The sequence below is a fragment of the Odontesthes bonariensis genome, chromosome 14, assembly GCF_027942865.1.
Source record: "Odontesthes bonariensis isolate fOdoBon6 chromosome 14, fOdoBon6.hap1, whole genome shotgun sequence".
Lineage (NCBI taxonomy): Eukaryota > Metazoa > Chordata > Actinopteri > Atheriniformes > Atherinopsidae > Odontesthes > Odontesthes bonariensis.
The window spans coordinates 36853051-36868005 of record NC_134519.1 but is presented as its reverse complement, the minus strand read 5'-3'; the positions used below and the strand labels follow the sequence as shown (position 1 = coordinate 36868005).

The window sequence follows — 14955 nt, the reverse complement described above, 5'->3', positions numbered from 1 at the left end:
TAACATTATTAGACAGCATGGCATAAATTTCCATTGCTATGCTGATGATACTCAGCTGTACTTATCTATAAAACCAGATGAACCCAATAGGTTGGTCAGACTACAAGCATGTCTTAAAGACATAAAGACCTGGGGTCCGTTTCACGTAGCAGGTTCAACCAACTCTGAGTCTATTCCTGATCTCTGAGTTGATCTACTCTGAGATAGAAAACTCTGAGTTTTCGGTTCCAGAAACGCTGATTTGAGTGAGTTTAATCAACTCTGAGTAGGTTCACCTTGAGTTTAGCGCGTGCGCCACAACTTTAAAAAGCCAGCATCAATGGAGCCCCGATTCGACGAGTCACCATGGCAACGGGGAAGAGGAGGGGCTACGTTTTTCACCAACCTCGAATTGGAAATCTTAATGCGCTCATACGGCGAGTTTCAATACGTTTTTAGAAATAAGTGCAACACCGCTGCAGCAGCAAAAGTGTAAGTTTAAATGTAGTCCTTTGCAATCCCAATAATATTACAGGGAAACTGCTTGAATGGTAGCCCATTCATTTATTTCATTTAGGTGCAATCCCGCGGGGGAGAAGCGCACTTGACAGCAGTTTAAGATGAAATATAAAAACATTGTTCAAACAGGTGAGACCTCGGCATGGAGGCTCATTTTGATCATGTTTTACACTGTAAAATAAATATTAAGTGACTATTTGACTGTGCAGTTATTTTATTCCCAACATAATGCTGTTTTCACACACATAAACTATGTATTCTCATCTATACCATCCATCCATCCATTATCTATACACCGCTGAATCCGTCAGTCGGGTCGCGGGGGGGCTGGAGCCTATCCCAGCGGTCAATGGGCAAGAGGCGGGGTACACCCTGGACAGGCCGCCAGTCCATCACAGGGCCACATAGAGACAAACGAGACAAACAACCATACACACTCACAGTCACTCCGAAGGACAATTTAGAGTCATCATCTATATCATGTTCTGTTAAATAATTAAGCCTATTTAAACTAACACAGACTTCTACTGAGCCAACAGAAAGAAGGCAGATGCCCGTAAAACGGGGCCACCACCTCTAACGGGAGGGCAGTGGCTGAGGGAATCCACCCCCAAGACACGAGTGCCTTTATAAAATATAATAGGCCTATATATGTCTTTTTTAAGCCTATTCATACAAATATTTATTTTTCTTTTATGTCTTTTTTTTCTTTTGTCCCAACACATTCTGATGGTGCCGCTCAAAAAGATAATTGTCTGTCAATGCAAAAATCTGTGCGCGGTCTGATAACCATCTCCGACGAATATTTAATTCTCTGCGCAGTAATGCTGCACCTTCATCCACGGGATCGTTGTCTAAAGGACATGTTGGTGGAAAAAGTCGCCTCCTACTGTATCTAATGGACTTATAGAAGTAGAAGAACTCGCTCTACTGACTGAATGAATGAGGAAATCAAATGGCGTGTGTGGCTGAAAGAGGGCGGAGACAGAAAGAAACTCGAGGTTTCTTGAATAAAACCTGGTCCCGACCAGGTTAGGTTCAGAGAGTCTGTTACTCCGGTAACTGACCGTGAGGTTAAGTTACCTCTCTTTGTGAAACAGGCTAGAGTTACCCCTATTTCTCAGGGTTGAGTTACCTCCCTTTGTGAAACGGAAAACTCAGAGTTTCCCTCATTTCAGGGTTAACCAACTCAGAGTTTTCACTAAACCTGCTACGTGAAACGGACCTCTGGATGACTCAGAACTGTCTGCTTCTAAATTCAGACAAACTGAAGTCGTTATCTTTGGACCTGAGCGCTTCAGGGAGAAATTGTCTAGCTATATAGTTACTCTAGATGGTATTTCCTTGGCTTGTAGTTCTACAGTGAGGAACCTTGGAGTTATTGTTGACCCGAATTTATCATTTGACTCGCATATAAAACAGGTTTCTAGGACTGCCTTCTTTCACCTTCGTAATATTGTTAAAATCAGGAACATCTTGTCTCAGAGTGATGCAGAAAAACTAATTCATGCATTTGTTACTTCAGGATTGGACTGCTGTAATTCTTTATTATTGGGCTGTCCCACATATTCTCTGAAAAGCCTCCAGCTGATCCAAAATGCTGCAGCCAGAGTTTTGATGAGAACTAACAGCAGAGATCATATTTCTCCAGTTTTAGCTTCTCTTCATTGGCTCCCTGTTAAATTCAGAATAGAATTTAAGATTCTTCTCCTCACATATAAAGCTCTTAATGACCGAGCTCCATCATATCTTAAAGATTGTAAGATATTTTCCTAACAGAGCACTTCGTTCCCAAACTGCAGGTTTACTTGAGGTTCCCAGAGTTTCTAAAAGTAGAATGGGAGGCAGAGCCTTCAGTTATCAGGCCCCTCTCTTGTGGAATAAGCTGCCAGTAAATGTCCGGGAAGCAGACACCCTTTCCACTTTTAAGACCAGGCTTAAAACTTTCCTTTCTGATAAAGCTTATAGTTAGGGATGGCTCAGGTGACCCTGAAACATCCCATAGTTAAGCTGCTATAGGCCTAGACTGCTGGGGGGCCTCATCTGACACACCTTTCCTCACTTTACTCTCTTTATGTACATGTGATATTATTGTGGTCATTAACTCGTGTTTCCCTGTTCCAACAGATATCCTTTGAATGGTGTTACAGTGCCGCCGCCGCCGCCCCCCCTTTCTGTCTTCTCAAACCCCAGCTGGTCGAGGCGGATGGCCACCCTTCCTGGTTCTGGTTCTGCCAGAGGTTTCTTCCTGTTCAAAGGGAGTCGTTTCTCTCCACAGTCGCCTCAGGCACGCTCAGGCCGGGAGATTGGACCGAAAAACAAAAAGTTTTCAGTGCAATCTGTTGGTTTCCTTAGCTAGGAAATTGTTTTTGAATTGGCTCTATATGAACGAATTGGATTATTTTATGAATAATTATGATTACAATTAATTGAATTCCAATTGGCTCTAATTGGAGTTACTATCTAAGTGCCTTGAGATGACATTTGTTGTATTTGGCGCTATATAAATAAAAATGAATTGAATTGAATTGAATTGAATGTGTAATATTAGGTCTAACATATTTGATTCAATGCACTAAAACAATTATGCTTCAATCTTAGCAAACAAATTTGCTTTCTAAAGATGAACTAAATGAAACAGCATGTCAGTAACACAGTCAAATGTATCTAAAGCTTGCCAGCAGCAGTCACCAGTATTTACAGGTCATAGCAGAGAGCAGATAAGAGTCAGTTTTTCTGCTTTTTAGTTGAGCTGTATGCTTGAGGAAGAGTGATCATTCTTTTTTGACAGAGAGTGTGGCTGTAGTGACCTCTGTTCAGTACTATTCTAGACATTCTTATACTGATAACACCCAGGGGCATCCTAATGTTGGCGTGCTCTCTTATATGACATGAGTGAATAAACCCTCACAGTACTCAGACAGTACTGCAATGTTTTGTACTGCTTGAAGAGGGGATTCATATCCATATCTGCAGCACCTGGGCAGACTCTGTGCTGCTCTGGGCCGTGATGGAGATGTATGGCTTGGAGGCTGTCGAACAGGTGGAGGTTCGTGGTGGCACTGGTGGAGGAGTTTTCTTATAGGTGGTAATGCAAGATGAAACTACAAAAAAATAAGATGGGGGGGGGTAGGAGAGAAAGATTTATTACAAATATATACAGTATGCTGTAAAATGAACAGCAGATATCCATCTTATCACAGTCACTGTAAGACAATCATATTCTGCTAAGTATGTAAAAGTCCATCCATCCGTTTTCTATACCCGCTCAATCCAACTGTCGTGTCGCGGGGGGGCTGGAGCCTATCCCAGCGGTGCATATAAAAAGTATTTGTTTAAAATGAACCATAAAAAGATGAAAGATGGAACAGCTGATACTGCATAGCAAGAACAAATAATCAGATGAAAAAATATCTTGGAAGTGTGGTCAGAAATGATCAAATTAAAGTGTTTCTATTTGAATACACAGCAAGTCACATCCCCATGAAACTGAAAGCGTACACCTGGCTGTTACTACCAAGCCTGAGTGAGAAATACATCTGCAGAGAGCCCCCGTGTGCTACCAGCAATGTGAGACAATGCCCTGACTGTTTGTGGTCTGCTAAAACTCATCAAAAACAGTTGGTAAGAGCCAACAGACCAACTGTTAAGGCTCTAGCATGGTTGCCGCGTCTGCTAGCGCGAGCGGTGTTGATGACGTCACGATTTCGTGCCCGCCATGTATAGTGGCGCAAGTCGTTGCGCCAGTAGTTGCAATTTTCTCCATCACAGAGGTGGCGCTGCTACGTTAAGGTTACCGCTACTCTACAACCAGGAAAGTGGAGAAGAAAACAATGCCGCTGTCAAGAGCAGGAACACTGTAATTAATGATACTGCTGCAGTATTCGGATCATTTTAATTTTTTAATTCAGTTAATAGAGGTGAAGGTCTGAAGCCCCCGGCATCAACAGAGTCTCTGCCCTCTTCTTTGCCTTCACGTATCTGTCCCGTAGCTTCTTCCACACGTTCTTACAGAACTCTCCCTCTTTCCCCAAAGTTCTGCCCATCTCTGTGCACCAGTTTGGGGAGTTTACGTGCTCCCTGTGCTGTTTCACTGCAGTTTCGTACAGCTGCCTGTACAAACGCACCTCCTCACTGAGCCTGGTCTCACATCGGTCCATCCGGTTCGTTGTGCTCGGCGCCGCCAAGTTACAAAAATCGACTGGTGCACGACAACGCGCTGCGCCGTCTTTTCAAGGCAAGCGCCAGGCCTGAAACGTCATTTTGACGTCACGGTGCGACACCGCCGTGACAGACGCGGCAACCATGCTAGCGCCTTCATTCTCCTTAGACTGACTAAATGGAGCTGGAGCTCTGTCTGCCACACAGAAAGCTACTCCCACAGCAGCCGACGGCCATCTAAAGCCCAATTCGCACAGGACTTGTATTACCTATGGACCCCCCGTAATTCGGAATAATTGCGGAGAATGTCTGAGTTCTTAGTCCTGTGCGAATGCGCCATGTCCGTGATTTGTGGGGTAATAATTCCGCCGCGAATTACCTACTGTATTTCGGCGAAACACAGACGTCCTGTGGTAATTTAAGTCCCGTCTGAACGCACACCTGTGTGTTCAACCTATGTGTACAACCAGGTACAACGGGGCAAAACAGGAAGTTACGACAATTACGGAATATCCGCTCATGATGTCTGTGATTTCAGTAAATTACAGACTTTTGCTTGTCCCGTCCGAATGCGCCACAAAAAATTACAGAGGTGCGGGGGTAGTTGCGAATTACCAGTGATCCATAGGTAATACTTATCCCGTGCGAATTGGGCTTAAGACACCCTGAGAACAAACAACTCCAGGAGCGCTATGAGAGTCAGGAGGACTGTGGAGTTCCCAAAACTATGTGGCAGTTAGAGAAGAGGTAAGACAAACTCATTTATTTTTAGAAGTGAATTGAACACAAACATTTATCAACGAACTCTAAAGACAGAAGCAACATAAATCAGTGAAGGGTGTGTTCAAATCAACTATGTCTGAAGTGTGTTGTGTGATAATGGTGAAATATTTAAAAGCATGAATAAAGGTTCAGAGTAAATGGGGATTAAAAAGAGGAGGCTGTAGCATATCATCTTGGTAAATAAAAGATCAAATGAACTTATCAAACCAAATCTTGAGAACTTTGGATGTTGGAACCACAAGGCTGCAAGACATACAAAAGGAGAAAGACAGAAATCTTGTGGGAACTGTTTTTTTTACTGTTCTCCACTATGACTTTTTTACTTCTGTGCGTAAAACACATCCATCCACTGAATATGAAGATATCTCGATGTGATATTATGGAAACACAATATGAACACCAGCCTGAAACAGACATTAAACAAAACAGACATTAACGAGTCAACCTTAAAAGATGTGCATTTGATTTGTGTCTGTACACAGTGGATGTGTAAGAAAAGAACAATGAAAATAACATAAATACATAACTAATCATATAAATAAATGTAAATAAACTAGGGCTGGGCAAGTTAACTCATTATTATCGCGTTAACGCATTAATTATTATTTTATTTATTTAAAAAAAATGTTTTAATTAAAAACAAAAACATTTTTTTTAGGGCTTTTATGCCTTTAATGGATAGGAAAGTTCAGAGAGACAGGAAGCAGGGGGCATAGAGAGGGGGAACAACACGCAGTACAGGGCTGTCTGATGCGGGACTCGAACCAGGGCCAGCTGCAACAAGGACTACAGCCTCTTGTACATGGGGTGCCTGCTCATGCCACTATTCCACGGACCACCCCTGTTTTTTTATTTATTTTATTAATCTAAAAGTCTGCTGCTCACAGGCTTTTATTTTGTAAAAGTCTGTCGCTATCTGCTGCGGAACCGGAAAAGAAAGTAATCCGCGGATCCACCAAACATGGAGAAGGGTACGGAACTTTTACTCTGCTTCTTCCAGACGGCGGAGTCGACAGAATAAAAGTCATTGTAAACACTGCCAAGTTGAATTGTCTAATTCCAGTCTAAAATATCACTTAAAGGCAAAACACACAACTGATAGCAGCAAGTCATTCAAGGAAACAGACAGTGGAGCGAGGCTTCTACATAAAAACTACAGAAAGATGCTGATGTTAAAAGTGTGTTTGCACAACAAATGTTATGGCACTTTCATTCATATGGCAGCACATTTAAAATAAAACTAAATGCTAAAAGCTATACACTACTTTTGGATTCATTTTTGGATTTTGCGTACAAATGCAATTAATCGTGATTAATCAGGGAAATCATGTGATCAATTAGATTAAACATTTTAATCGTTTCCCAGCCCTGAAATAAACAGAGATAACTTGTCTTTATTGCTTCAATAACCAGATGTTTCATTAAAGCTAAGTTGCATATAGGACAGAGGCTCCATATCAAAGCATGTTGAAGACACTTTGATATCCTTTTGCCTGAATATATTAGGAACTGCAAGGACAGACTTGATTATTCACAAACATTCAGACATTGAAATCCACTATTTTGCTCAAGGAAGTTTCTATATTTAAACTGATGAGCATGAAGGGAGGTTAGTGTTCAGTCAAGTTGGCACTTGTGTGACTTCTGATTATAGTCATTCAATTCAAATGAGGAGAAGATGAGATTGGGGGAATGAAAAGAGATATTTGCAAGTTAGCTTTAAGAAGACATCCTACAGATACATACACTATACTGCCAAAAGTCTTCACTCACCCATCCAAATAACAAAATTCAGGTGTTCCGGTCACTTCCATGGCCACAGGTGTATAAATTCAAACACCTCAGCATGCAGACTGCTTCTACAAACATCTGTGAAAGAATGTTTCGCTCTTAGAAGCTCAGTGAACTCCAGCGTGGTACCATGATAGGATGCCACCTGTGCAACAAGTCCAGTGGAGAAATTTCCTCTCTACTAAATATTCCACAGTCAGCTGTCAGTGGTGTTATAACAAAGTGGAAGTGATTGGGAACGACAGCAGCTCAGCCAGGAAGTGGTGGGCCAGGTAAAATGACAGAGCGGGTCAGAGGATGCTGAGGCTCATAGTGCTCAGAGGTCCCCAACTTTCTGCAGAGTCAGTCGCTATAGACCTCCAACCTTCATGTGGCCTTCAGATTAGCTCAGGAACAGTGCATAGAGAGCTTCATGGAATGGGTTTCCATGGCAACTGCATCCAAGCCATACATCACCAAGTGCAATGCAAAGCGTCGGATGCAGCGGTGTAAAGCACGCCGCCGCTGGACTCTACAGCAGTGGAGACGTGTTCAAGTGTAAAGTTTGGTGGAGGGGGGATCATGGTGGGGGGTTGTTCTTCAGGAGCTGGGCTTGGCCCCTTAGTTCCAGTGAAAGGAACTCTGAATGCTTCAGCATACCAAGAGATTTTGGACCATTTCATGCTCCCAACTTTGTGGAAACAGTTTGGGGATGGCCCCTTCCTGTTCCAACATGACTGCGCACCAGTGCACAAAGCAAGGTCCATAAAGACATGGAGGAGCCAGTTTGGTGTGGAAGAACCTGACTGGCCTGCACAGAGTCCTGACCTCAACCCGATAGAACACCTTTGGGATGAATTAGAGCGGAGACTGTGAGCCAGGCCTTCTGTCCAACATCAGTGTCTGACCTCACAAATGAGCTTCTGGAAGAATGGTCAAAAACTCCCATAAACACTCCTAAAGCTTGTGGAAAGCTTGCCCAGAAGAGTTAAAGCTGTTATAGCTGCAAAGGTCGTCGGAGTTTGACCATCCAGACTACATGTGTTTTGTAGAAACGACTTGCAACCATGTTCTCAAATGTATTCTGTGGGGGGTACTGCAGGAGAATGGCATACTAGCATAGCTTTTGCAAGCTATTCTGTCCCTGTAACCAAAGCAAGAGCTGTGTCTGCATTCTTGGCACGACCTACCCCTTTTCACCGATTGTGTTTGTAACTTTCATGGACAGGATCTCAAGGCGTAGTTGTCGGGGAACCTTAGGGTCGCATCTCTACTTTTTGCGGTTGATGCGGGTTCTTTGGCTTCTTCAAGCCAAGACCTTCAGCATGCACTGGAGCAGTTCCCGGCTGATTGTGAACTGGCCGGGATGAGAGTCAGCTCCAAATCTGAGGCCATAGTTCTCATCTGGAAAAAGGTAGAATGCTCTCTCCGGATGAATACCTGTCTCAGCAGTGGAGTTTAAGTATCTCAGGATCATGTTCACAAGTGATTTATCATCACTTGGAGTGAGAGATGGTCAGACGGATTGGGGCTTCGTCAGCAGGAATGAGAGCGTTTCTCCAGTCTGTTGTGGTAAAGAGGAAGCTGAGCCAGATGGCAAAGTTTTCAATTTACTGGTCCATCTTTGTTCCAGGGGCTGCACAGTGGTGTGGTGGTTAGTCACCTCACAGCAAGAGGGTTCCAGGTTCGAATGCCGGCTGGGGCCTTTCTGTGTGGAGTCTGCATGTTCTCCCCGTGTATGCATGGGTTCTCTCCGGGTACTCCAGCTTCCTCCCACTGTCCAAAAACATGCATGTTAGGTTAACTGATGTCTCTAAAATGTCCCTGGGAGTTAGTGTGAGCTTGCATGGTTGTGTGTCTCGTTTGTCTCTGTGTGGCCCTGAGATGGACTGGCGACCTGTCGAGGGCTTTCCAGGGTATTGACTTTCTGATCAATGTGACATAGAGAGTGCTGGTCAACAACACCTTCTCCGACCTGTCCCACACCCCTTAAGGCTGCTTTATTTCACCTCTGCTTTTCATTACACCGATGACTGCAGGTCCACCCACCCAGACTGTCACCTGGTGAAGTATGTGGATGACACAGTTCTCTGTGTCACAGTCTCTGTTCACCTCACCACAGCTCAGTGCTCAGTGAGATTGAGCAGTGGTGTGACAATGCCTTCCTGAAGCTAAGCGTGGAGAAAACCAAAGACAAGGTGGCGAAATTCTCCAACAAGGAGAGGGAGAACCTGTTAGTAATACCCATGGGCAGAGACAGTAGAGATGGTGGAGATGTATACATACCTGGGCCCAATATTTGACAGCATTCTAAAGTTTCTCTGCAACACTGAGAGCATTCTAAGGAGATGTCAGCAGCAGCTGTATGTCTTGTAGAAGCTCAACAGCTTTGGGGTCCACAAGAAATCATTGATGATCTTTTGTTACTTTGGAGCGACCTTTGTTCCCAAGGCCACTTCTCAAACCACAGAGTTCCCTATCTCTCTGCACTGGACCCCCCACTCACCCTGTGCAGGAGGTACAAAGTCATTACTCAGTGGGCTGTCATTTATTCTAATGCTAACATTCACTGAAGGTAGAGTATGAATAACACAAAGTGCTCAAAATGTTAACCCCGCAATCTGACAATCTGCCAACCTCTGAAAAAATCTTGAATATTTCAAATACAGTTTCTCAAATTTAACACTGAGTTTGACCTGATGTTGTGAGGCATAATCAAACGTCCCCAATAACTGACTTATTACTAACACTGAAACCCTATTATCTAATAAAACACATATGTTATCTCTGTATGCAGCTTCGGAGTGGAGCTGAACTCAAATATGGCAGAGTGTTGACATTGTGCTTTCTGATTGATTGATATGGTCTGCCAAATAGTTTCAAGTATACCTACCTCATAGTCAATTAACTTTTGCCCAAGTGCGCTTACATATCGAAGATATGCATCTACGTCTCTGTTCTACCAAGACATGCCCCCCCAGCACCAATCAATTAACATGGCTGCTGTGCGGCTGTTGTCAGGGATCTTTGTGACCTCAGGGTACGGCTTTAAAAAAAAAAAAAGAATTGGAATGCAATGGATAAGGTAAAAAAAAAAAAAAAAAAGCTGTAGCATAAATTTTAAAAAAGGCTCTCAAATTGCCCTAAAATTAGAAGCATTTTGTTGTTGCTGCCACTGGACGGCAGTGGTGGGGCTGAGACCGATAACAGAGATCAGGACATCAGGAATCAAACAAACAGAAGAACCTTGAATGAGAGAAAGCACATTCTCCAAAGGGCAAACAAATGTGACGCTAAGGTTGATGATGATGATGATGATGACAGGGCTTGTTTGGCTTTTTTAGATTTAGTTTTTGTTTTACTTTTCATACATATGTATACATTTTCTGTATTTTGATTTTCTTTGTGTGACCTTTGACTCCCTCTGGACATCACCTCCTGTAGTTTTGCGCTCTCCTCCTCAGTTGACGAGAGGCCCTGCTGGGGAGTCTAGTGCTCCTGTTTACTGAGTGGTTAAATGCAGGAAAAGTCCTAAAAATGGTTCAAACCTTGTCTTGTAGTGTTCTTAGCATGAACTGTTGTTTTTCTGTTGAGTGCAGTACTTTATTATAACATGCTAACTAGCCGATCTTAAGCTAGGCTGTGAGAGCATGCAGGTGGCTTCTCATGCGGCCCACTTTTCTTCTTCTGTCTCCTCTTAAAGGTGTGCATGTAGAGGCCCAGTCATGTGAAGTTGCTGTACTGAATTTCTTTTCATTTAGAAAGTGTTGGGAGAACTAAGCCGCCCCGGTGAGACAGTTGACGCCTCTCGTCAGTCACGCCACACAACGCAGATACTGCATTAAGTTTCAAGCCAGGCCGGTCACATGTACACAACCTTTTCTGTACCATGTGATCAACACATGCATTATATAATGGATGAGAAGTTTCAGTTGAAACAGCTGACAGAAAAGCTGACATATATTGTGCAAAATAGTGAATGGGAGTACAATCTGAATCCAGCCAGACTGCTCCAGAAATGTCTGGATGTCAGCTGTGTGGCCCTCACTCTGCTGCTCATGTCAGACGAGCCCCATGCCTATTCATTTAAATAGTTCATCCACAGCTCAGGTAAGCTGCCTAACACTTGCTAGCTCTCCATCAATGACGACTGCAAGTTGCAACACACAAGATCTGAGATCTTCCAGAACCTGCAATTACTTCTCCAACACTTCTGCAAAAATATTTTTCATTTGATGTATTAAATGTAAGCTGATTTGAGCTCAGAAGTTCAGAATAATTTAGAACCATCAATGTTTTATTCAACCAGATTTAACAAGCATATTGTGATTGTGAATCCTGAGGACAGTCTCAAATATACTCTGTTAGGCCAAATCAAAAGTCTGTTCTAAAATCATTGCTTTTTTCATTTTATTGGAATTTATTTTTAATATTTTTAATCGTTTTTAATATGATGAGATATGCTGGCATCTGCTCAGATGACTGTGGCGCCCACTTTCCTACAACTCCATAGCACCATGTCGGCCTACCATAGAAGCATGATGATTCAGAGGAGCTGATAATAAAGACAGGAATGCACACAAAGTAGTTCATTTCGGGACCGTGAGCTTAGTTAAGAATTTAAAATGATGAACTATGATCATGAACTATATCTATTTTATTTATTTTAATCTATCTGTATGAGCTATTATTTGCTGCCTGGGGCATCTTTTCATTGATAAAGCACAAGGCAAAGACATTAGAAAGGGCTAAAAACACAAAACACTTCAATCATGATTGTAGAGAATGGGTTGGAGTGAAATGCTACAGAAAGTAAACAGTGTTACACCTTGTTACCGTTCAGATAGAACTCTAAACCTTGGCTTTTTATGCCTTACTATTTAAAGGTAGGGTAGGAGATCCTGGATTTTGAGTCCAGCGAAGCTGCATTTTGAAAATACACAGGTAAAAAGTCCCAACCCTTTTCTTCACTTTTCCCCCGAAGGCACGCCTCTAGAGTACATGAACGCGCACGAGCACGAAGGTGCACGAAGGTGCACGAAGGTGCACGAAGGTGCACGAGCGCTGTTCTGACAGCAAGCATCGATCGTTGCCGTATTTAGTATTTAGTATATGATAACTATACGTTTAATAATGCTAGGTGCTAGCCAAGCTGGCTCTAGTTTAGCTTCCTGCCAAGCTTCTGGACGTTCACGGAGCAGGGTACGCGCACAGGGAGAAGGAGGGGGAGGGAGGAGCAGATTGCAGTTTGATAGACGGCATCAGAATCCAATCATTGTGAACGGTCCGTTCACAATGATTGGATACTGTTTTTCCTAGATTGTACGTTCTAGAGGCCACTAAAACTTTTCATTTTTGTGTCAAAACTTTTAATTAATTGGTTGCAATGGGGGTGTGAAGAGTATTTCAAGCAATATGTAAAAAAATGTTCCAGAAAAAGATCCCCTACCCCGCCTTTAACATGTTCATGTGCAATCATGAGATATGCCAGATGACATGTTTTTGTTTCAAGCCTAAACTTACTTAAGCTTTAACAGCCCTTTTGCCTGTCAAACTTTCACAAAGTTGCTTAAGTGAAATTTTTGTTGTTGTACTGTATACAACCCAACCCAACCCATACTTTTCTGCTTTGTGGGTTAAAATGAAGATTTGATCAAACATGGTGTACAGTCGAAAAGTCAGCAATTAAAAACAAATGAAATCTAAATTAACCTGATATTTCACAATAGGACTGGAGGCATCCTTCAGTTCTGTAGACATCAGAGCAATATTTAGTCTCCAATGATGCGGAAGCGGAACTATCTACTGTACAGCGCGACTGTAGAGGAATCAGCGTGGTTGGATAAAAAATAAATGCACTATGTACACATCTCTCTCTCTCAGCTGACTATATAAGAATTCCCAGAAGAACATCAAATGTAGGTCATGTCCAGTTAAGCACTATGAAAACGAAGTCAATCCTAATCCCAAGCAGCCAACATGAAGTCCCCTGTTATATTCTCTGTGTTCTCATGTGAATACCACACATTAATCGTCCCTTTCAAAGATGATTTTTTTGTGAAATTTCCGCTTCATTGTTAGGTTATGTACACAACTGCGAGCTAAAGCATTTAGCATTAGAATCTTTGTGGGCCTGGACTGTTTTTATTTAGACATATTGCAGCTAATCATTTAATCTGTTAATCATTAAATTAATCTACAGAACTGCAATAAAATACGGTTTTCATTTCATTTTAATGTTTATTTAACAGGGACGATACATACAGCATTGCCACAAAGAATGAAAAATGCGATGCATACAAGACGTCTAGCTTCAGCTAATTTGCAGTCTTTGTCCCTGGTCAGGTTAGAGTTGGAAGTTAACACTTCTAAACTAGTTACCTACAATTTTTCAAGAGGATCCCTGGTTTACATCGTCATCAAAACACAAGCATGTTTTGAACAAAATCCCTGTTTTGTTGTTGAAGACTTAGAATTTCATTGCTGACTGCAGGGACCAATTTACTGTAATTAGGTTTTTAAAGCTCTAATGATTTCTGCAAAATGTGGTCATATAGATTTAGATTACCCTAAGGATGCTGCATGTGAAGCTGTGCTTGGTATGCAGATTTGAAGTTTCAGCACTGAGTTTAGAGGAAAAGTTCACTTTGAAAGAGCAAGGGAGCAACGATCTGAATTAGTTAAGGAAGAAATGGAGAAGCAATTAACTGATTTGAAATATTTCTATATGCACATTGCGGTTGCTATGCGCCTTATCGGCAGCAAGTCTGTGTAGCTCTCAATTTTTTGCATTGTTTATATGATTATATGTCATTTTTAACTTTTAGTTTTTATCTAAACATTTGTAGTTATTTTTAGTGATCTGCTTTTTATTTACATTTTGTTTTATTTTTATTTTTTGACAATGTGCACTACTACTAAAGCAGTGTACACAAGAGAAGAACTGTTGGCACTGTCAAGGATTGGACGCGGAATTAAACATCCAATTCCGACCGAGCTTAAAAAGCTGTACCGTGGATGCAGAGCTGGAGCGAAACTAAAGGCAAAGAGGCACAACAGGAGGTGGAGATACAAACCTTTACTGCAGATATGACAGAGGACGACTACCTAAACTTTACTCCAGCAACACTTGACTCTCTTGTTGACAGCACTATAGTTTCAATGCGTACAGCACTGGACAATGTTGCCCCTCTGAAAAGGAAGGTAATCAGCCAGAAGAGGTTGGCTCCTTGGTATAATTCACAGCTGCGTGCTTTAAAGCAGACTGCAAGAAAGCTGGAGAGACAGTTTAGAAGAGTCTCAGTTAGTCTGGAAAGATAGTTTGATAATGTAATAACGACTTGAACATGTTATTGGGATTAAAGGAACTGCATTAGGCTGGTTTAAGTCATATTTATCTGATAGATTTCAGATTGTTCTTGTAAATGAAGAATCTTCCTCACACACCAGAGTAAGTCATGGAGTTCCCCAGGGTTCTGTGCTTGGACCGATTCTTTTCACTTTATACATGCTTCCATTAGGTAACATTATTAGACAGCATGGCATAAATTTCCATTGCTATGCTGATGATACTCAGCTGTACTTATCTATAAAACCAGATGAACCCAATAGGTTGGTCAGACTACAAGCATGTCTTAAAGACATAAAGACCTGGATGACTCAGAACTGTCTGCTTCTAAATTCAGACAAAACTGAAGTCGTTATCTTTGGACCTGAGCGCTTCAGGGAGAAATTGTCTAGCTA

The 14955-nt window shown here is 42.1% G+C and overlaps 1 protein-coding gene across 2 annotated transcripts in view; it reads right to left on the bottom strand.

The window, feature by feature from the left end:
* The window catches only part of LOC142399497 (disks large-associated protein 1-like), a 205885-nt gene that overhangs the window by 64289 nt on the left and 126641 nt on the right, over nucleotides 1-14955 (bottom strand). For both annotated transcript variants that reach the window (XM_075484215.1, XM_075484216.1), the window contains exon 6: nucleotides 3478-3602. In XM_075484215.1, coding sequence (XP_075340330.1) covers nucleotides 3478-3602 — 125 coding nt within the window. The remainder of the gene's footprint in view (nucleotides 1-3477; nucleotides 3603-14955) is intronic.